The following is a 24,802-nucleotide window of genomic DNA, read 5'->3' on the forward strand; positions in this document are numbered from 1 at the left end:
TCATAATATTTCTTAACAGAACAGAGCATTGGATATCATTAAACTTCATCACTAATAAAGAAATGCAGTCATAAATAGCTTTTCAATAGAAGTGAAAGTTAATATTATCTGTCTTTGTTCTATTATAGTAATTATTAATTGCTCTGTTAACTATTAAGTCTCTTCCTCAGGTTCTGTGGGGTGCTTGGCAACAGCTAGAGGTAAAGTTACTCCACATTCCCCCTAAAGTGATATCTGTTATAAAAAGAAAAACAAGTCAGATGATCTTTAAATGTGAATAACATTTAGAAACATCTTGTATTGGTAAAAAGGTATATATAGGAATAACAAAATATCACATATTACAAGTCTCACTTTAGCACTCTAGTGACTGGGTTTCCTGCAAATTAATTCTGCAACAGGTACACCACGTGCTGCTAAAGTAGGAGCAAATTCAGCAACTGGATAGAAAAGAGAGGAGGACCCAAACAAGCAGGTAAAGATCACATAAAGCAAGTTTTTCTTCTACCCTTTTAATAATCTCATAATCCAGTTCTTCTCCAAACCATGTGACATGAGGACGAAGAAGAGAATGACATTTCTTACATTGAGGCAACTCTTCTATTGGAATTTGAGCATCAACAGCATCAACATCTGGAGCACTAAATAATAACAAAAACTATTAGAGTTCTTTATTATAAATTAAATATAATCTTATATAATACAAACAATCTATCTTATGCCATCTATTATCTGAAGGATCCTCCTGACAAACAAAAAATAATTATATATATTGTGTCATGATATGTTTTGATAGAGCTCAAATTTCCAATATTGAATAGCGTAATTATAGTAGTTTTAGGCCACTGAATGATATACACTTTTATTACTAATGCTTAACTTCAAGTTGTAGCAATTGTAGTAAAAAAAAAAACTTTATTATTTCTTAAGTGCTACCATGGTTATATTCAAGTTTTTGTTTTACTTTCAATGGCTGCATACAACAATAGATCAATACTGCCAGAACAGAACTGTATAAATAATATCATAACTAGATCAAGTACAACTAATGAGCATTTAGCTTAAGCATGCTCATCTTTAAACTCAAAGTTTTGGGTTAGTGTGTAGAGTATAGGTTACTATATAATATATATATATATGCAAATATGTATTTGCCAAGCAATGCCATACATATTTACAGCAATAGTGAGGATTTTAAATGCCAATTACTCTACACACTAAACTTTGCAAAGACTAAATAGAGCTCTGCAGGTCGACAAAATGTAGCATTGTAGCTTTAAATGCAACTCAGTTTTTATAATTGATAATTATCTAGTCCTCAATAATAATATTATTATAAATGCTTATAAGTTAATATATTGTTATTGTTGATACAGAAAATTATTCTTTTACCCTTTATCTTCAGAGCTGGGACTATAGGAATTGTATGGTTTTCCTCAATGTCACCACATTTTGTACACCGAGTCAACCAGAGACTCCCATGTAGTTCAATAACATCTTCAGAACCAGCATAATGATGAAGTCTATCAATAGTTTGAGTGAGGACTGTCACTGTTCTTCCTGAGGCTTGAGACGTTTCTCAAGTTCTACAATAGCCATATGAGCTAAACAGATAGTTTTCAGTATATATTTGCAGTTATGGATTTTGATTGAATTCTTACCAGAATTGGGTCGCTTAGAGTGCATGATCTTACGTTTGTAATGGTGAAATTCCCAGACAAGGGATGGATTAATTTGAAAACACTTAGGATTAGCAATTTGTTCAGCCTATAATATATAATTAATTATTATGTGGTCATAATGCATATTAGAAAACCACATAAAGGAATTACTTATTAGTAATGTTGTATATTACACTTAACCATTATTATGTAGCAGTACATACTTTGTATCTCTCCAAGTGTTATAGATGATGGTAGGGATTCCACTCTCAGCACTTATCCCAGCTCCTGAAAGGATCACAATGTGTTTAGCACTTGCAAACACCTCATCATGAAATTGTTTCATATCTGACGAGGGTTGACTGTGATTGTCACCAAGAAATGAAGGAACTGTTTATGTCAAACAGAAAAAATATTTAGTATGTTAGCTCTTTGTAACAAAAAAATCTCGGCAAAAAAATATTATTTTAAATTTTAATTCAATACCATATCATGACATGCCTAAGCAATTATTTTAAAGCTCCAATCTTCCATCTTTGTTAATTTAGTTTCAATATTTAACTGTTTACATTCATGACCATGATAGATAACAATGACCACTCAATCTAACATATATGTAGCTCATTATTAAAGCAAAAAATTCAAAAGTGGTACTTATTTTGACAAAGTTCATGACAAATCATCTGTAATAATGTGATATTCATCACATTTTTAACAAACACTTCATGTGTTTATATTGTAACCCCCTTATGTTTGTGTTCCATTAATGTATGTTACTGTGGTAACAGATCGACATATATAATACTGTGAACTTCATAATGCAGAGAAGGTCATGTTCTCTATGTTAGTAAGTGATATCTAGATTGAGACTAAACTGATGTATAATTCTTAATTAAAGCTTATATACTTGTTGCTCTCATATGCTCTTTATATCTTATAACTATTGAATACAAGTAACATCTCGTGATCATTATGTTATATGGTACTAGTTGAGACAGTCTTGTTTAGACTACAATAGTTTATATTAACTCCATCCATAATATTGCTGTCATATTATTTATACACTAATACTTTAACTATTAACTTATCATAATAGACTCGGAAAGGAAACAATGTACAGTACAGTAACAGTAAAAAGTGATGGGTAGAAAATACCCAAACTTTTGGCTCAAACACCTACAACTCAGGTAACCCATGTCTTGGATTAAAATAATCCAATGAAAATAATAGTAAAGTACTGTCAAATGTATTGGTGATTATAACCTACACCTATAGTTAAAGTAACATCTGACATAAAGTAGTTGAGGTAACAATTGTTGTTACTTCAACTTCGTGCACTGTGGTTACTGTAACACTTAGTAGGTTTGATTCTAAAAATATGTTGCAGTTATCATAACTAACAAAATAGGTTGTTATAACTAATATTTTAATGTAAATCATTGGTGGTGAACATGCTTCTTTTTTTTGGTTTCGTTCATGTAATGTACTTTATTTTGATAGCCGCACTGAAAAAAGCATGTTGTTATTCTTAACTAAGGCAGAGAATGCACATCTACATTTTTCTCTTTACTCTCTATTTACTTTTAATTATTTAAAATGTCATGTATTTTACTGCATTTTACTTTTTAAATTCACATCTACTTTTGTGTCTTTTTGTGTACCAGATAAATTATATCAAAAAAGACTCAAATGAATTATCTTATGAAATGAAGGTAACTGTTACTTGAAAAAAAGTAATTGTTCAAGTTGTAGGCTATTCAATCTTGTTCTTCTTTGGTTAAGTACAAAACCTGCTTTGGAAAATAAGCGTTCAATGGGAGCTGAGCTAGATGGAGTAGAAAAGAGTTGGAGGGCCAATGTTGGTTCAACATCATTCATAAAATGGCGGAATCATTGTCTTTCAAGTATTCCAATAGCAAGTCCTCCAGCTCCACATAGATTTCTAACAATTGATGTTAAAATGGTCTCCTGATTTTTAAAATCTGTATGCTTCCTCACAACACATCCATGAGGTGATAACATAGTTTGATTAGAATTCAGTAAATGAAGTCAAAGTAGCTCGGCTTGCTCCTGTTTGTGCTTGTTCAATGTTGTTCATGTTCTTTGTCTTTAAATGTTTCAGAAGGTTTCCTTTTATTGTTAATGTACACTTGTAATTTTTTAAACAAATCTTACACTTAGCACTACTATCTTCTTTTTTTGTCACCTCGTTAGGAAAAACAAATAAAGTCAGTGTAAACTACTGAGGGTACTACGAGGGTACTACTGGTACAGAAGAAGACTCCATCTTGTCCTTCTTGTGGCCACATGTTATATTTATAGACGGAAATACACAGAATACCATCGTGTATTTTTTCTAATCTTGGGCTTACATCAACTTGATGAGATTCTGGTAACGAGGACAACGGTTAAAATGACAAAAATTCTATTTTAAGTGCACTACTATGCCTATGTCATTTCTGTTTTCGCACCAGTCATTAATATCTGATTTATTTGGATTACAGTGTTTATCATGGTCATAAACTAACAGATGGTTTGACTTATATTTATCCCAAAACACTATGTTATGTAAACTAATATTGCTTTTTCTCCCTTTTACCAATTTGTTTTTAATAACTAGATTACATTGTTATTTTGGTGTTAAACTACCTAAACTAGTTATAGTAACAGTCAGTCAACATGGTAGCTTAAACCAACTTAGTTACATTAACCCATTTTAGTCAATGTTACCCAGGAGTGTCATTTCAATTACATGTAGGTTAATATAACCAATTTGTATTGTAGGTTGATACAACCATTGCATGTAGTTTTAACCTTGTGTTTTTGCTGTGTACATAATTAATGCTGACATACACTGTCACAGTGAATCTTGTATAGCAGTCAGTCAAAAAATAGGAGGGGCTAGTAGACTACATTAGTGCTACATTAAGGGCTTGACTGATTGCTGTTTGAAGTTTTAATAACATAACAAAAACACTTAGTTATATTATTACAAATATAGGTAATTAGAAACATGTGAACTGATAGCACCTATCTATAGATAACTTAGTTAAAAGTAGACTTGTATTACAAATACAATGTGCATGTTATGATATTATCAAGTCTGGGAGTCTGACCACATCACTGGTATCATAACTCACTGTATACATATAGTATGGTGTGAGTTATGCTATAATGTGTTTGGGATATATATCTCATTTCCAGATTCCAAATGTGTCACAAGCAAAAAAGTAGTCAGGGGATTTTGCTAAAATCTCTTATTCCCAGACTGCTACAATCCCAAAGCAAAAAGGCAAGGAAAGCATGGCAATCTGGGAACATAACTATGAGGTATGACATCTAAAATATTTTGTTTGCTATCTGAACTTCTATATATAGTAAACCATATTGACCATAAATTGGTACCTCGCGTTACTTATTTCAAGTGAGAGCTTGTCATCTATGCTATGCCAGCCATCTTCACGGAAGCTATAAAATTCATTATGACAAAACCTTCATGAATACCAAAGGCTTGTGATCTCAAGACCCACTCTCTCAACCTCTATTCAGCATTTGTTCAAAATTCTACATGCGCGTGACGCGGTACCCATTTTCGTATTTATGGTCACATATAGTTAACCTTTTAAACTCAAGTAGAGTCTTCTAATCTCAATCTTGCTTCATATGAACAATAACCCTCTTGTAAGGCTTGTAACACTCTCTCCTGTTCAATAAATTAATATCTACCTACATTTATAATCTATTTCTCTTCGCTTTCGTTCCTCCATCTGTTCATGCTTCTCTTCTAACTAAAAATTGTGTATTTATCTCATATTTCTATTCTCTTCGTAAACTTAATAAATGATACAGAGTATTGTCAATATACTACAATTTATGATACAGATATGTCAATGTTTACCTTGATTTTAAAGTGTTCCTGATATTTAAATTGTTTGTATGTTTGTAGAAACACACATAAACCCTTTCTACTCACAGACTGCAACAGACTAATGTCTATTGTACAGAAGCAAATGAGACAGTCCTATATTAGAATATTTATAACGATCTCTACCTCCTAAATCCGAAACACTAAGTGTTAAAGTATATAGTCTGGCACTTAAACTGTCCTCTAGGCTTCATACTACTGTGAAATTAATGAGTAACATAATTTTGTTTCCAACTACTCTAATAGAGATTTTTTTTCTTTTTTGAGTTTCCTTTAATCTCCCACTCAATTATTAATCTATTTATTAATATCAATTACCTTTCAAGTTCTGTTGTAATGTCTCATTTTGTTTGTCTCTATCTCTTAGTTGTGATGTTAAATTTTTAATTTCCTTTCTTTTCATTTGTCTCATTTCTATGTAAAAATATTGAGTTGTAAAACAGTTGTACTATATTTAGTAAATAAGAACTACAATCAAATTTATGAATCATGAATAATAAGTAAGAAGTAATTCTAATTATGTATACACACTCTCACATACAGTCTCACACAATAGGATAATAGACAGTTTAATATTATTATTAACTACATGGAAATACCTTCTCTTTCTATTTCAACAAATGATATTTGCATAGCCATCTGTTTACTAATAGTGTGTTTGTAGTTTCTAGTTTGACTTCTCAACTCCTTTGTGTTCTCTTCTATAATAGCTCTAACCTCCTATATATATCAATAAACAACACATGTAGTGGTGTCTAATACTATTATTACCTTGTCTCTTTCATGATCATAAATGGTACAATGACCAATACTCAATCGTAATAGACCATTCTTCTCTTAAAAACTCAAGTCTCTCATGAGCTTTGGCAATAAGTAATGTCATTAGATTAAGAGGGAAAAAACAGTTCACAATGAGGGGGGGGGGGGGGGGGGGGGGGAGAGTTACCCTTCCTTATATCTCGAATCTGCACATTTCCCTCAAGTGATTCAGCAAGAATATCTTTAATATCTTTCAAAGTGTAGCCAGTGGGATCCCAGTCTAAGACAAAGACTGCTGTCTCTCGTCGGAGAAGAGGAGAAGAATTTGTCACCTTAAGTGTTTTTATTTAGACAAAGAGAAGCTCTTGTTTCTGTATAAAAATGACTGAACAACATCTTTGTTTATCTTCTTATATGTGTCTCAGCTTCTTTGATATTGAAACGCTCAACGATACCCTCAAGACAATTGATATTAATCAGTGTACAATGATTTCTCACAACTGTTAGTATTTCATCAATAGATTCAGTGTTGTCTATTTCAGATTGAAGGTGAGAGTAACCATCTTCAAAATAATTTCAATTTATCCAGGGGAGGACGATGAGGCCGACTTTATTAATGAGCATCTCGGATATTACTAAAGCTATCGCAATTGCTTCCGGATAGATCCAAACACAGGGTCTAACTTTCGAGGAATAAGTATTTCTTTAGATTTTTCATCATCTTCAGAAAATAGTTTGTCTATCAGAGTATCACTATTACTAATAATTATATGACATATACTTACCACAGTCCTTTAAGATAGCATTAGCACATGGTACATTTTCTGAAAATTGGTAACAAATAATACTGATAAACATCTTCAAATTATAGTAGTTACCGTGTACAGCACGACGAATGGCTTTTAGCAAAAGAAAATAGCCTCTTCCCAGTAAATGTACTCAGCAGCTAAATTTAACAATAGTTAATCTTGTCTGTGAAATAACTTCTTCTTCATGAAGTAGTTGCCGCTACTCTAATAGGATACCGGAGAGACTGAGAGAGAGTACCATAATGACAACGTAAAATGTCAACTGGCATGATCTTCAAGACTCATATGATCACTATGACCTGTTATTGTTCTCTTTTGAACATTAACTATTGATTGGTCTTCTGGAATGTTTCAGCTAAACAAATGAATGTTAGTCACAGATAGTTAAATATAACTCTTACCATATTCACTGATAATTCTCTCAGACAGTTGTTTTGTCTCTTCAACTTGGACAGTACTGTCATTAACACTTTCAATTTATTGTGATCTAAAGATACTGCTATATGTATAGCAGATAATAAAGTTTTCAACTTATCATCAACCACGCCTTCTAATGTCTCAATCTTATCAAGTGTTTCTTCATTGATACATCTCTCACTAAATAAGAGCTGGGACACTTTTACAGGATTGACCAGACATTGTGACAATTCATGTATATAGGCTGGACGGACGAGTAGTATTTTCTTCATTAGGTTGAACTTTAATTCCTGTAACACAGATAATACCTATAGACTATATTGTAGATCTTTCACTCACCAGCAGAGCTACAAGTTGTTCTTAAAATCTTCTCATACTCATGTGCAATGTTGACGTTTTTCTTCAATGACTTCCTTTCTCAAGCATCCAAAACATGTTTCCTTGTAGCATGAGGGGTTGTGTACTTAGCCACAATTTAAACATTTTTTAATGTTTTAAGTTGAATCCTCTGGTAATCTGTGAATGTCATCTAAACTTCACATCATTTAGTTTTAGCAGGACTCCCAACCTGGTACCACTTACTACCAATACGGACATGTTCACATAATTCATCAAGGTGTTGGTTTTTTCTGTAGAATCTCCTCAAAAGTTAGGTTTCTTGTAGCCATTTTGCTTGTTGAAGTTCGCGGTTTTAAATTCCGCCCACAGGAATGTGCTGCTAGAGTTTGCTACGGAAGCCGAAGGCGGCCATCCATTTCTACTTCGTACTTCGTAATCTTATATTCTACTTTGCAGTTTTCGATGTTTTTATTTCGTACTTTCTATTTAAAATGAAATTTTCAAAATTTTCCTTAAAAATGAATTTTCAAATTTTTTTCAGGCTATGCGGTATATACAAAACTTATAAAGATCCCAGGAGGTACGCACGTGCTTCCATGCTGTTAGAAATGAATGAAAAGTTCAGGCTAGCTTAAAAGAGAGTGGTATCACTGACTCTACGATAAGTACTTTGATAGTCCAAGACATCTTATCAAAGGATATTTTACTTCTTTGAATGATGAAGAATTTAAATTACTTCAGTGTCAGCTAACAGTCGGTCAAGTGTGCCTTCTAAGATTATACAAAAAACAAAGTTAATGAACTGACTCCTCAAAAGTACAGTCAGGAGAAAAAGGTAAGTATTTGTGATAGTTACAATTGATGTAAATCTCGCATGTAGTAAATATTATGCCAAAAACAAAAAGAAGAGCTTTTTTCACAGTACAAAGAGTAATGAACAACAAAAAAAGAATTGGCAGTGACACACCTGGTAATTCTAAAGGAGGCATATTAGGTGTAAGTATATATTACTTAATAGTATTGTCTATTTTATTGACTATCAATTTTAGATACATTTTGGAGGAATGAGTTATGACTGTGAGTTGGAAAGAGGTGTGCGAAAATATAACATTGCTCCTCCACGTGTTGTTGACCTACTAAAAATGTGCTACATACAATGATATAATAAAAAAAGGGCAAGAGATATTTTTCAAGGACTGTTCTTCAGACATAAAAGACTATTACTTATCTGGTACAGCTGGGATTCCTTACAATATTGAGGATAAGGATAATTGGACACTGGTAGATTTTATGAAATCACATGGATTTGTTCCTAGCAAATTTAGACTTTATATTGTGTACAGAAAAGAAAGCAAGGCAATTTTTTATAATTATGTCAATCTCAAGGTAATTTTAGGTATTAAATAAGAGCAAAGAGTATGTGGAGCTAGAGGATAAATCTGAAGTCATGATCATTGAAGTTGAGGATCATTTGATATTTTTTTTGTTAATCATTATGTTTACTTTTAGGAGGAAATTGTACCAATAGATGAGGCTGGGGTAGCAGTGAAGATACTAGTTATGATGAGGAGACTCCTCCTCCTTTACTTAAATTATGTGAAAGTAAGATTTACTTTACTGTTAACTGTGTTAATTAAATCTGTGTATAGGAAAAACAGTACCTCAGGAAACTTTGTGCAATTCATGTGGCAGTTCATTCTTAGCTCCAGTTCCTGATACAATGTGTCACTTGCCAGATGGTGGTGTTGTATGCTATGCTAATCCAATTACAGAGTGTCCACTGTGTGATAATCTCTTTGGGGCTTCTTGGAATGTTGATTTCATGGAAGATTTGGCCTTATGAAACTGATTTAAAATCAACTGAATATGAGTTATGAGTTATACATTAGTTGTGTTACATTTAGTACATTAGTTGTTTATGAATGTATACATTAGTTGCAGTCTAATAGTCCTCCATGTCAACAAGCAATAAACTTAAGAGCTCCATTGCATCCAATACATTTCTAGGTTGCTGAAGTGAATGTTCCCATCCATAAGACAAATATGCATACTCTTCAAATTCTGTACTGCATATCTTAAGAGGCAGGCCATATGTAGATTTAGCATACTCAAAGAGGTCCTTGCACTTATAATCAATAGTACCTAAATTTAAGTTTTCATTGTAAACACAGAGATGTCATCATGAATCCATACTTACCTGACTGCTCTGGTAAGAAAAATAATATCTCTGGAATACCTCCAGGGGTTTCAGCTCTTTTACTTGGACATATGTTGTGATGATTCCACTCATTAACAAGATTTCTCAACTCAATTCTGATGACTGGAATAAAACAAAATCTAACTGCTTCACTACAAAAAAAGCAATATCTACATTAAATTGATAGCACTGGACAGGTAGCCTATAAATAGAATATTGATGTCAACGTAGATTGAAATGTGTATTGTTAAACCAATAATGTGGAGTTTCCCCTATTTCGGTATACGAAAACAGAAAATGTTAAAAACTTACATGTGCTGATCTAAAGAGTCATCCACACAACTAGATGAGATGAGATTTAAAAGTCTATTTTGAAATTACAGCATTATAGTAAATATTTTGTTACACTTACTTTAAAGAATGTGATCCACCAGTCAGTTAATCGAGTACGCAAATATGACCACCATGCTTCTATCTCTGTGGTACATTAAAATAACACTATAACATTAATAAGAAAAAAATACAAACCTGATTAGAGCTTGACCTTCCATACCTAAAACTCTTTTCACCAGCAAAGTCATCAGTGTGATTGCTACGTAAAGATGGATGAAAAAACATATAATACTATTTTCTGTTCCGCGATCAGTGCGCAAGATAGAAGGAAGACCTATTAAAATTTCAGTAAATTTAGAGTGATTCACAAACAAACTTACCATTTAAACATTCAATAGCATCAAAATAGTGTTGTGCAACAATTTGTGGATCATTATTAGAAGACCCACAAGCCATCCATATGATTCTTCTAGAATATCTATAAATTAATTAAGGTTATATGTAGTGAAGATTTAGGATAACAAATTACCGTCAATACAACCATGAATGGTGATTCCAAATGGTTTTAGCTTGTCATATCCGTCACAATGCCAGATAAAATTGGGGGCCCTTAAAGTAGCAATAATTATTATTATTCAAGACATCAACACCAATCAAGTATACAAATTACCTTGCTCCTATAAACTCTACGCTTCAATCTACAACGTGCTCAATCAAGAGATCCCTGTGGATCTAAAATTGGCAAGAGCATCATCACGGTATCACTAATAAGTGTTATGAAACAGAGAATCAGAAATTAACATCAACTAACCCGTCTAACACTCATTTGATGTGTTATTTTTAAGTCTATTCAACATACTTCTGTATCCTAAAAGTGAACCTGAGCCCTCTAACTCTTCCTATAGTAGAATATATATATTTCCCACTAGTAATTAATATAAGATATCAGCTCTACATCAATCAGATACCTTTACACACACAACATATTAACCATCCCAAAAAATTTCCCTAGTCTGGCATTGCTACCCCTTCGCTAAGACAGAGGAATGAGCTGCAATATCAGACTAAATTTTACCGTAATAGCAGAACAAATAGATGAAATATCTGCCTCCTCTGCCAACGCACTGACTCCAAACTCATGTCTTAAGCGGCGAAGGTGCCTTTTACTAATTAAGTACCCATGTCTTTGGAGAAGCCTTTGTATGATTCCAGTAGATAGTCCCATCATGGAATATATATAATTAAGTCATTACGTGAAAAACTCCTTGAAAAAAAAACCTGGAGACAGTGGGCACTACAGCCATTTTTCTCGAGTCCTCAGCAACAGATCCTTAGACACTGATAACACGTGCTTCCAATGGCAAATGGAAAATGGCTAAAACTGGCTATACCGTATTAGTCTAAATAATCTGAAATTAGACTTTGTGCGTAATTTTTTTGGAAATTTCCATTTTTAAATAGAAAGTACGAAATAAAAATCGAAAACTGCAAAGTAGAATATGAAATTACGAAGTAGAAATGGATGGCCGCCTTCGCTTCTGTAGTTTGCTCTTTGCAAGGTGACACAGACACTCAGTGAATTTGATGATCTTTTGGGTGGGGCTCAGTAACATTTTAATGACCACACCCATAATAATTATAATCATAATCATTGTAATAAACTGTATTGATTATGTACTTTGGACTATTGTACTTTGGACTTGTACTTGTAAGTATTCAGTGGATATTTAAGCAATTGTATAGTTGTCCTTAATTAATTGAGCTCTGTGCTAGTATTGAGTTGTTTTCATTTGTGTTTAATAAGAGATATAACAATTGGCGACGAGGGTGAGATGGCAGGTGTTCTGGGAAGACTACAAGGATTTGATGCTATGCTGGAGCCGTGGGACCAGTATGTGGAAAGACTGGGTCATTTTTTTGGACGCCACATTGCAGATTTCGACATGTCTGACTTGTGGTAAGACTGGCCACATCCAGAAGGTGTTAGAATGGCCTGATGGACTCCCTGAGAAATCTACTTCAAAGAGCAGACGAAAACCACAGGCCACGACCAGTCAGACAGTTGACACAATTGCAAGAACAGAGGGACTTGACTTGATGAATTTATAAACAGCTAGGCAAGAGTGAGGATGCCATAGAACTGGAGGTATATATTGAGGGGAAGCTAGTGAACATGGAGCTGGATACTGGAGCGTCAGTGTCATTGATCTCAGAGGCCCATATGGTCTAGATTATATTCCAAGAAGGAAATTGCAAAAGACGACAACAATTCTCAGGACTTATACAGGAGAGAAGATACAGCCATTGGGTAGCTGTAGAGTGGAAGTTAAATATAAGGAAGAGGGTGCTACCATTATTAGTCATCAAAGGAAACGGCCCCAAACTTGTTTGGTTGTAACTGGCTTCAATATATATGGATCGATGGAAGAGTATTCACATGGTTTGGTAATGACAAAGTTGCAGAATATTTTAGCAAAACATCAGAATTTTTTGGAAAGGCCTGGAACATCTCAGAGGATATAATGCAAAAATACATGTCGAGCAAGAGGCTGTACCAAAATTTATGAAAGCTCGCCCAGTTGCATATGCTATGAAAGAAAAAGATTGAAAAAGAACTGGACAGATTGATGTCATTGGGTATTTTAGAACCAATACAGTTTTCAGAATGGGCATCACCCATTGTACCAGTTTGGAAGTCAGATGGTAGTGTCAGAGTTCGTGGTGATTTCAAGGTCACATTAAATTCAGTGTCAAAGTTAGACCGTCATTCGATTCCAATAATTGAGGATCTCTTTGCCACACTCGGTGGAGGCAAGCTGTTTTCGAAGTTGGACACGAGCCAAGCATATCAGCAATTGGAACTTGATGAAGTCTCCAAGCAGTATTTGGTGATTAACACATACAAGGGGTTATTCCAATATAGGAGACTACCATTTGGTATTGCATCAGCCCCGGCCATTTTTCAAAGAGTTATGGAAAGTCTACTTCAGAATATTCCGGGAGTGATTGTATATATAGATGATGTTCTTATTACTGGAAAGAATGATGAGGAACATTTAAAATCACTAGAGACAGTATTGAAGCGAATTGAGGATGCGAGGATGTTGTTGAAAAGAGAAAAATGTGTATTCATGGCAAAGTCTGTGTCATATCTCAAACATATTATTGACTCTCAGGGATTACACCCAACACAAGATAAAGTTGACGCAATTCTGGAAGCTCCTCCTCCCAAAAATCTCACCCAGTTTAAAAGCTTATCTGGGTCTTTTGACATATTATGGTAGATTCCTATCTAATATCTCAAAACATCTCTTTTCTCTCTATAGGTTGCTCCGGAAGAATACTCAATGGAGATGGTCAGAAGAAGAAGAGTCAGCTTTTTCAAGAATCAAAGAAACTCCTTACATCATCAAATTTACTGGTTCATTTCGATCCGTCTCTTTCATTAATTTTGTCATGTGATGCCTCTATGTACGGGATTGGTGCAGTTCTTGCTCATCGTATGACAGATGTTCAGAGAAACCAATAGGTTATGTTTCACGGACCTTAACAGAATCTGAAAAACACACTATTTACAACTTGAAAAAGAGGGTCTGGCCTGCATTTTTTTTGCAGTAAAAAAGTTTCATTCATACCTATTTGGACACAAGTTCTTAATGTACCCCGATAATTTGTCTCTGAAGTCCTTGTTTATTGAGAAGCGCCAGTTCCAGTACAAGCAGCTGGTAGAATACAACGATGGGCGTTGACCCTGGCTAACTATGAATATACGATGGCCTTTCGGCCTACTCATAAGCACAGCAATCCAGATGCATTGAGTCGACTTCCTACTGAGAATGTAGAGGTAGAAGAACCAGTACCAACCGAATTATTGAAGTTAATGGAAGCCATGGGACACAATGCCAATCATGGCAGAAACTGTAAAAGAGTGGACACAGAAAGATCCTTTATTAGCCAGAGTATACAGGTATGTTCAGTTTGGATGGCCAGAACATTGTTCAGTAGACTTGAAATCATTCAGTAAGCATAAATTGGAGTTTTCAACATTAAATGGATGCATTATTTATGGTTCTAGAGTTCTGATCCCATCTCAAGGTAGACAACAAATGTTAGCAGAGTTACATTAGGGGACACCCAGGTAGTGAATCGAATGAAGAGTTTGGCAAGAATGTATTTTTGGTGGCCTGGTTTGACAAAGGATATTGAGAAGTTGGTCAAAGAATGTGCAAAGTGTCAGGAAAACCAATCAAATCCTGCAATGGCACCATTAGAACCATGGACATGGCCAACTAGACCCTGGGCCAGAGTGCATGTGGATTATGCTGGTCCCTTCATGAATTCTATGTTTTTTATAGTGACAGATGCACACTCCAAGTTGGTAGAGATCATGAAAACGTCGTCTACAACCTCTACAGCAACTATTCAAATGTTACAAACAATGTTTGCTCATTATGGGTTGCCTCGTACACTAGTATAGGATAATGGGACATGTTTTACAAGTCAGGAATTTCAAGATTTTTTGAAAGCTAATAGTATTCAACACATCAAGACAGCTCCTTATCATCCGCAGTCTAATGGACTGGCAGAGCGAATGGTACAAACATTCAAGAAGGGGATGAAAAAGATAGCAAGTGGTACAGTAGTACAAAATTAGCTCAATTTTTGTTTTCTTATAGAATAACTCCACATAGTACTACAGGTCAATCTCTGGCAGAGCTAATGTTTGGATTCACAGTTAAGCACTAGATTTTGATTTACTACATCCTAATGTACAGGAGAAAGTTCTCAAGAAACAAGACAAACAAAAGAAGTATTTTGATAGATCCTGCTAAAGAGCGAAATTCTCAAGAGGAGATGATGTGTACTATTCGGAATTTCTCACAGGGCAGTACAGTTAAATGGATACCTGGAGTCATAATGAAACAGATTGGTAGTGTGTTTTTGGAGTTCGATTGCAAAACTCAATCATGATCATTAAACGACATCAAAATCAAATTCGAGTTCGTATGTCTGATAATATTCCAGAATTAGAAATGACTCTTCAGTCCAATCTACAAGTTGAGTCTTCTGATTCAAGACAAGGGTCGGAACCTCGAGTCAGTACAGGTTTTGTTATCCCTCAAGAGTGAGGAGACCCCCTCAATGCTTTGCTGATGAGTTCTTTGATTAAAGAGGGGAGAAACTGTAATAAACTGTATTGATTATGTACTTTGGAATATTGTATTAATTGTGTACTTGGACTTGTACTTGTAAGTATTCATTGGATATTAAAGCAATTGTATAGTTGTCCTTAATTGAGTTCTGTGCTAGTATTGAGTTGTTTTCAATTGTGTTTAATAAGAGATATAGCAGTCATAATTTGAACTGTAAATTGTAGTAATCCCTTGTTGGCTGACCTATCCTTCTTACTAACATTTTAACATGTAAATATGTATTAATATTATAGAGTTCAGTTGTTCAAGACTGGCTGTATTAATTTATATTCAAGGACTTTTTATCCTCTTATATTAATAGTGTGTGTATCATATGTTTGTTATGTTTGTACATAATAAATCCATCTTTAACAATAATACATCTCTTTTTAAACTGTAGTGACCACAAATTTCTAATCTTAAATTATCTAATGGCAGATCAAGTCAAAGTGAGCATGAGAATCTCACGTTCTCTTGTGTCACTCCCCCTATTACATTGGATACATTGGATAGGAGTGTCTATTATTATAATTCATTAGAACATATTGTTTATAGAGAACATTAGATATTAATAGTCAAGATGAGGTTTGTGAAAACTATCTATCTTTCTGTCAATTCAATTGATTTTATAGTTATTTGTTAAACTGGAATCTAATTTTAATCCACTTGGATTTGGATATGATTGGATTACACAGACATTATACATAGTTGGCTGAACCACTCAAGGGGGAAAACTAATATGTGGAGAGTATTCAGATTATATGTTATGGTATACAAAGAATTTTGCGGTAATAATGATGTTCCTTCTGATGTTTGATCAATACCACCTGTGATCTTTATATGTCATTACACTTGTACTGAATCTACTGATGAAGATTTGGACCTGTTCAATAAATTCCCACATAACAAATTGAGATTGAAAAAAAAAACACAAAGTACTTTATACTTTATGTTTAGTAGGTATCTCTCTCTCTCTCTCTTCCATTCAGGTTATGATTGAGATGAATTTGGTAAAGTAGTACAGTTATAGATTTCCTAGGTCAAGGTACAAGCCCACCCTTGTGGCCATTAAGACACTAGTTCCTATCAGAGGCAGCTCTAATAAGATAATCATAATCTTTTATATTTCAGTTCATAGCTTTCTATTAAAGTAATTTAAATCATCTCAAAATTGTTAAGGGTTTGGGGAGTGTCTTGATAATAATCCTATTTATATCATTATGGAATTATTGCCAAGGGATTACTTATTGAAATTTTTAAGAGAAGCTAAACATGAAAAATGAGAGTGTCACATGATAATAAAGTCACTTGATCTGATTATACTTTTTCAAACTTACCTATCAATTGATTCATTATTAATCTACTTACTTGTTTATCTATCCATTTATTTTATCATAATATCCCTTTACTGTCTATCCAGTCCATCCATACACTTACCATTTATCCATATAACTATTCATCCATTCATTGTTCCTTTTATGGGTTCCTACATTATTGACTTTAGCGGAACTTGTTCAGATAGCATTATATGTTACTCAAGGTTGTCGATGCTTGGAGCAACAACATTTTATTCAAATAAATCTTGCTGCATGCAATTGTCTTGTGTCAATAATGGAGCAGATCATGTTGTAAAGATTGGTGATTTTGGTTCTTGTTAAATATCTCAATACCAAGACTAGTAACAAGAGAGAGAGAGAGGAAGAGAGAGAGAGAGACTGTATTTTATATCTCTGCATTGTGTAGGTGCAAGGACAGAGAAAGTTACTTGTACAATGTAGTTGCACCAGAGGCTTTCGTTTCAAGAGAAGTTTGTTCACAATTGAGTCCGATAGTTGGTAAATGAAGGTTGAAATGGTTACATATAAAGGCATATATTATTTTGTAATTGTCTTATGGAGTACTTCTGTGGGAGATAATAATGGGAATTTTGTGATCAAACATATTCCTCGTAGAATAAACCAAGAGGTTCTCCAGTTTGTAATTAAGAGGAGGAAAGATTTTTAGATTAAACCAGAAAAACTGTCAAGAAGATTGCCCATGTTGAAAATGGATGGACAATTAAAACTTTATGGATGGATTCCAGGGACTTAATGGAATGAATGTTTAGATAGGAAACCAGATGAATGGATTGATAAAATAATTCACAGGATCATAGATTAATGAATGGATACTAGATAAATATATTAATAATCCATTTGACCATTCCAATTAGATGATATCAGTATATATGTGACTAGATATTAAATGAATGAATAGGAAAGTGAATATATTGATAGTCTGATTGACTTTAGTTCAAATATTATAATTGTTAATTCTTTTATTTCTAGATAAACTCATGATGATGGGTTGGATAAGGGTTATGCCAGTGAGTAGCCTTGCCTTTGCACAATAGTAGATGTTATATAGCATCATTCTTAGAAACATGTAAATAATTAAAAGCTAGTTATCATCTATGTGTTATTGATATAATAGTGCTATTTGCCATTGTCCATGTACTCATACATGTATCTATTCATCCATTTTTTCTCTTCCCTCCATTCCAGTCATTTTCATTTTAATCTATCAGTAATTATTTGTCCTTTCTTTCATTTATTCATCCATTTTGTAGGTATTGGTAAATCTAAGCTTGTCACAGGTAGCATGGAAATTCATAACAATTTCCATCAGAGAGGTAGTCTCCCATAGAAAAGAAGAACTTGACTCACATCAGAATCATACTGGAATGAACAGTGATGAAAAGGAAGAGTAAGTGGTGAGACCTATCAGACTGTCTCTGTAACATTTGGCAAACTGGAGCAGACAAGACTTCTAAAAAAAAAGAAAAGGGTTTTGAACACATTTCTTATAATCAAATGACATATAATTACTATAAAATATTAATAATGTACTCACACTGAAATACTTTATATTTTTTTTGGCTGTAAACATTTGTCCCACCAATTTTTTTGTTAAGTATTAGCCAGTGAAATCCAATGTTGGTCTTCTATTGATAGCAAAACAATGTCAGCCTTACTGAATGACAAAGTTTAACCACTCTTGAAGACAGTTCTGAGGATGATCTTGATACATAGTTTCTGATGCTTGACAAAGTAAGCTCTAGTAGACCCAGTTGTAGACCAAGAGGGACCATCTATCATTTTTTGGAAGTAATCTTGTTTCAAAGCTTTCAATGATATCCTTTAAATCACTAACATCTAAATGACATTTAAAATAGAATCAACCACTCAAAATTCACTACTGTTAAATCATTCAGTTCACAATGAACTCGTTGCCATTACTGAGAGAGTGTGGTTGCACACCAGCAGTAAAATTTTGTTGATATTATAAATAACATTCCTTATTTGGAAGTAAAGCTTACTATTAGATATTAGCGGATGTTCTACTATATGGTTTAAGTGTTTATGTTCTAAAAAATTACATTATCTATTATCTACAACAGTGCAAATTAAAAAGTATTAGCTGATTCAGGACTTCTAGTAGTAATGTTGTCTCTACTTAAAATATTGTAAATATTATATTGTTCCTGAAGAATATCTCGTTATAATTATATTCCTGGCTATTCTATCCTTGTGTTTTAGACTTTGTGTGTATAACTGTTAATTTACATAATACTATAGGTAACAATATAATTTTATGTTAATGTAGTATATGTGATTTGAAAAACAACTGTATGTATAAATCTAGCTGGCCTCTATGTGTTTCCAAATTATTCCTTTAGGATTGTCACTATCTCTTCCAATGTAAAGTCCATTAAGATTTGAATCATAGCAATGCATTATACCACCATTCCCCTGCTGAATGTTATTGCACTATTACGGGAAGATCCAGCTCTATCATTGTTCCCTATCTTTAGTGGTGAATTTGCATCATTGTGAATCATCAAGATTATCACCAGCTGTCCCATTATATTAAGCTAAAGTAAAGAGTATATTTTGTAGTACTGTCTCCAATATTGAAATGTAGAGTACAGAACATAGGTTTTAATGTTTTTCAAAGTCTTCTAGATTGACTTGTAAACTGTGTTTGTTTCCATAGTGAGTAAGTCGATATATTTTATTCAATCCTAGCCAAAATTCTTCTGAAGAGTTGCCAAAAACCTTCATTATAATCTGTCCAGTTATAATAAAGTCAACAGGAGAGCAATCCATCCATTCTTCCATTGAATGACAGTCCAACCACCACCATCAGTCTCCATGTCACAATAGGCCTATAACGAATAATGAAAAATTAAACTTTTCATCCATTATATTATTCATCTTTATCCTATTATTTATCTGTATAGAGCTAGTTATCTATTTTATGTATCTAAGTAAAGAAGTACCTCAAATGGAGTCCCTCCATCAGGAATTAATAAGATACGTTACACCACTGATAGTATAACCTGACTCATACCAGATCCCTTACCATTTTGATTTCTGTATTCTATTAAAAATATTCATTTCATTAAAGTTAAAAATTAACACTTACTTTTACAAGCATAAGAAGTTACTGATGGACAAAATGACAAATTTTTCTTTTATCCATTTCTGTATCTTAATTGAAAATATTTTCAGGAATATAAACATTACAGCAATACTGTTCATATAGTGATGGTTGATTGTGTGTGCATTTTATTTTGCTGTATTTTGTCATACTAGAAAACACTTCATGACGTATAAAATCACATATTTTCCCAGTATAATCCAGTGTTACTACAAATCACATATACAATACAGTTTGTGAAGATGATATAAAGTTTGGTTAGTGTTGTCTATTGTTTTCAAATTAAATGTCATCTTTTCATTATGATTTAATGTTTAGCTCAGAGTATCTCTAAACTGCAAAATGCTTCAAACATGTGATTTTATGCAAACATAAGACATAAATTTGCTGTGGTTAAGCATCTACAAGCCTCATAGTGATAAATACAATGCAAAGAGGCCTTCCATCTAAAAAACACAATTTACTATAATAATAATATGTGTAACTATTTGATTAATAAAGCCAGGACCCAGTTTTCTTACCAAATGAGGATGGTCTGGTAGATATAGACTTGTTTATGGAGGTAATGCTAGACTAATATCTATAAATATTATGTTAATTAAAGAGAGTGGAGAAATGAAAAAGATCAATCAGAAGATGTTTTTTATTCTGGAAATAACCATGTACCTTAGTGTTAAAAAAGTTTCTCTAAGTTGTATCTTTGTCTGTGGAAGGATTATGCCACATCTGTATGCGTAAAATTTAAGTGTATTGTTAAAATATAGAACATTAGTGATTGTTTAATAACATCTGCAGTAAGCGAAGAAGAGTTACATTGCTACATTGGATATGATATACGCTACAATGGATTCATGCTGGCTGAAAAGAATGCTCCTTATATATTGTTACCATGGACCTTATTATGTTGTCTCAGTTTATTCTTCACAAGATCATCTATTACTGAGGCAAATTGATGTTCTTTCGTTCATTTATAGTTTAATATTATATTTCTTCATTACTTCATTATGTTAATAATATCAAAGGTTTGTGATTATTTTTTTGATGAACAGATTCCCTTTTTCTACTTAACTCTTGCAACAGAACAAAAAAACAATTTGTTCTCTATACATATTAAAATCTATTATTGGAGTTTGAAAACTATTGTATTTAATTGTTTTTAGTCTTTAATAACTAATTCTCAAACCGAGTATCCTTTCCTCATCCATTAATAAACGCATTATACATCATTATATCATTACCAAACGTATATTTATTATATCATTACCAGGTCCTCCTCAATTTATAATAGTTTAAAATACACCGACCTTATCTCTCAGCTTCTACTTCCCATTCATTATAATGAGATTAATGATCATTTAGTTCAATCTACTCAGTCATTAACATTAACACACACCATCCTTTGAAGTAACAAATCAAGATTTACATCATATTTTGAGATTATAGTGCTATTAATAGTAACTATAATTTTATTAATAATAATACTATATGATATGATCCATATATTATGTACCAGTATTGTTAGTAGTTTGTCATGGTAACTATTTAATAGTTTGTATTATTGTGAGTATATAGGTATTGGTATATTGAAAACCAGTCATCTCCTGAGTTGTATTAGTAATATTAATGATGACTCTGAGATCTATAAATATATTAAAATACAAATAAACATTACTTGTTACAAAACCTTTAACTTTGTTTACAAATATATAACTAATTGAGTGGAGCATTAGTTCGGCTTAAATAAACAATAATTATGTTATAAACATTTCTGGACACTGGTGATAAACATGTACATTGTTGTCAGTACAACAATTGGTCCATTCCTCCATCTATATTAGTACTTTATTTAATATTTTATATCCAATTGACTTTACTGGAAAACACTGATGAAGATTGTATTTCTTGGATATAAAATGATGGTACTAACATCAGAAATTGCTTCAATAAATGATAGAAACTCTAGGACAGAGAAAACGAAGAGAGTTAACTCTTTAATATACACCAATGTATCATCCCAGAGTGATAAGAATAGCCAAACATATTTTAGATCGACAACAATGGCAGTAATGAAAAACCAACAACTACTTGCTATTACCAGAATTTAAGTCTGTCTTTTATTATTTAATAATAATTATTGTCTCGAATATGTTTTATGTTGTCTTGATAAATATAGTGTTCATATTGTCATATTTATAGTAAGAGATTTACAAATTGTCTTGATATCTTCATCATTCAATGAAGTGTGATACAGATGTATTTCTATTATAGATGTTGTTGTTTCTATTAGTTCTGTTATTGTACAGCGGTACTAACTGAAGTGATCTGATTGTTTTCCTCCAATGTTCAACTTAGTCAGTGTTTGGTTTTATAGAGTCCTTCACAGATATATAGGACACCATTATCAGTGATGTTACAAGATGAGACTTGTTGTTCTTTCAGAGTTTTACTAAGCGTTAACAAGTTGGATAAAAGGCTTATATCTTCATCTGTGAAAACAATACTCCAAAACGCTAGCTGCTCAATTGTTGTATTTGTGAAAAGAGAATCACTGAGTTCTTGATACCACCAGTAAGTGAAGAAATGTACAGCACTAGTATTTTTTATTGTTCTACTAGTTTTTAGTATCTCTGACAATATCGATACACACTTATTGTCCAATGGAGTATGTTGTATATAAAAGAACCTGGAGGTTGCTACTGTTTTGATTGGCTAAGAAGTAAGACAAGCACCATCAATCATTACTGTTCTCGCCTATTAAGCTAGTTACATTATTGGCATTGTCCAGGCATGTTTGGTCAGCAGACATGGCCAGTGTTTAAAATGTCATCTCTCAGGATCTCACCAGAGGGCAAATCAGCTATTAAAAACAGAGTAGGCCTGGTTGCTTTCTGAAGAAGTTCTTTTCCTGCTTTACACAATGATTCTTTCTCTAACCCGTTACTACTCTTCAGGAGTACATAGACCAGACTAAAAAACTTAGACAAAATAAAGACAAAGACCACAAAGATAGTTTTGTTTGTCACCACTACTGAGCCCACAACCCTGCTTCAAGAGCCAACATTTGCCAGGTTGTTGATTAAATAAACCCTAACCAAAGTGGATATAGATAACTGAGCTACAAAACCAAGGCAGCATTATTGGCAGTATATCTATCCCAGAAGTCCTGGATGCATGTGATTAGTCAACACAATCATTTTTTGGTAGATTTTACTATAAGACCACAAAAGTTGTTTTTGGTCAGTTGGTACTATCTATGGCCTCAAACTTGCAAAGTTGAGATGTGAGAACTCATTCTCTGAAAGTATAATTGAGAATGGATGTATTTGTAATTGTTTAAAAAGGATTAGGTTGAAACATATCAAATTTCCCACCCTCACCACCCTCAGAAATGTTTCTTATGGATACACATATCTCATTTAGATCACCTTTCAAAGTTGCAAGGAAATAAAAGCCAATTTGGGAAGAGAAAGTGGCATCTTATATAAAAAGGTCTAGACAGGCTATTATACAATGTATTTATTGTTGTTTGGATGTTTTTGGTCATTGTTCAGCAACGTTTTTCACACTTATGATGTGCAAAAAAATGTTTAATTTTCACCTTTATGTATTACAATTTTAAAATTATTTTTGTAAGCGCTGATAAGTACTTGTTATGACTTAAAATAAATGCCATTGCAAAGTTTTGATATGCTCAATCTCATCCTCCTTGTATAATTACGAATAGCTTGCACATATACAGGCTTAGGTCATTCCAATTTTGTCTCAAACAAGCTATACTAGCTAGGGAACAAAAGATGACCCTCTTCATAGTGAGGGATGTTTGGTAAGGTTTGAGTCACCACTAGATGACAGATATGTAATTTCATAAACTACTTGTCAAGTCTATTTTTGTTAGATCAAAAACAAGTAGATTGATAGCTGGACCAGTGATAAGAAACTCAGGCTGTCCTCCAGTATCAGTGACATGTACATGGCATGAAGAGTGGAAGAAAAAGATTGAAAATGACAATGAGGAACTTAAAGAGAAAAAATTGCTGTCTCTACATATTCCCATCTTCTCATAAGCACAGCCAATAGTGTGATAAGAAAACTAGCTGCAATAATTACACATTTATATTATTATTACAAACCTATCCATCATTGACTGTTATGTTCTGTGATATTCATAATTTGTGAGCTTTCATTATCAATATATTACTTTCTTTGACTTGCCAAATAAAAAACTAATATGTCATTAAGACAACACAATATATTTATTATCAAATGGTATGCATTAGCACACCCTAATAATTAATAAGTGTAAACATATGCATGAAAAATATAAGGTTACAATTATAATTACATATATATAAACTCCTCCCTTAAATTGTGTTACTATATTTAATCCAATAATTTAAGTCATCATCTCATTATGTCCCAATTTTTTTAAAAATAATCACACATTTAAAAAAAGATTATCTTATTATATAACACAGAAACTACTATGTTCAGCAAAAGAATTATGCTGTTAAAAATTTACACTTTAAGAAATCATTTACTACAAGTTATATTCCACGAGAAAAAAGTCTTCATCAGAATCCTCAGTTTTCTGGCGAAAATATAACATTGCTCCTCCACGTTGTTGTTGATCTACCAAAAGTGCTACATACAATGATATAATAAAAAGGGCAAGAGATATTTTTCAAGGA

General features: G+C 33.0%; 1 protein-coding gene across 1 annotated transcript; it reads right to left on the reverse strand.

Moving 5' to 3' along the window:
- Window positions 1-363: 363 nt before the first annotated feature.
- On the reverse strand, window positions 364-10,896 carry LOC121392534 (NAD-dependent protein deacylase sirtuin-5, mitochondrial-like). Its single transcript, XM_041523715.1, is given in 8 exon segments — window positions 364-465; window positions 467-642; window positions 1,393-1,566; window positions 1,569-1,604; window positions 1,662-1,767; window positions 1,882-2,051; window positions 10,108-10,230; window positions 10,821-10,896. Coding segments are annotated over 8 exon segments (963 nt in total).
- Between the last annotated feature and the right edge of the window lie 13,906 nt (window positions 10,897-24,802).

The sequence above is a fragment of the Gigantopelta aegis genome, unplaced genomic scaffold, assembly GCF_016097555.1.
Source record: "Gigantopelta aegis isolate Gae_Host unplaced genomic scaffold, Gae_host_genome ctg4039_pilon_pilon, whole genome shotgun sequence".
NCBI lineage: Eukaryota > Metazoa > Mollusca > Gastropoda > Neomphalida > Peltospiridae > Gigantopelta > Gigantopelta aegis.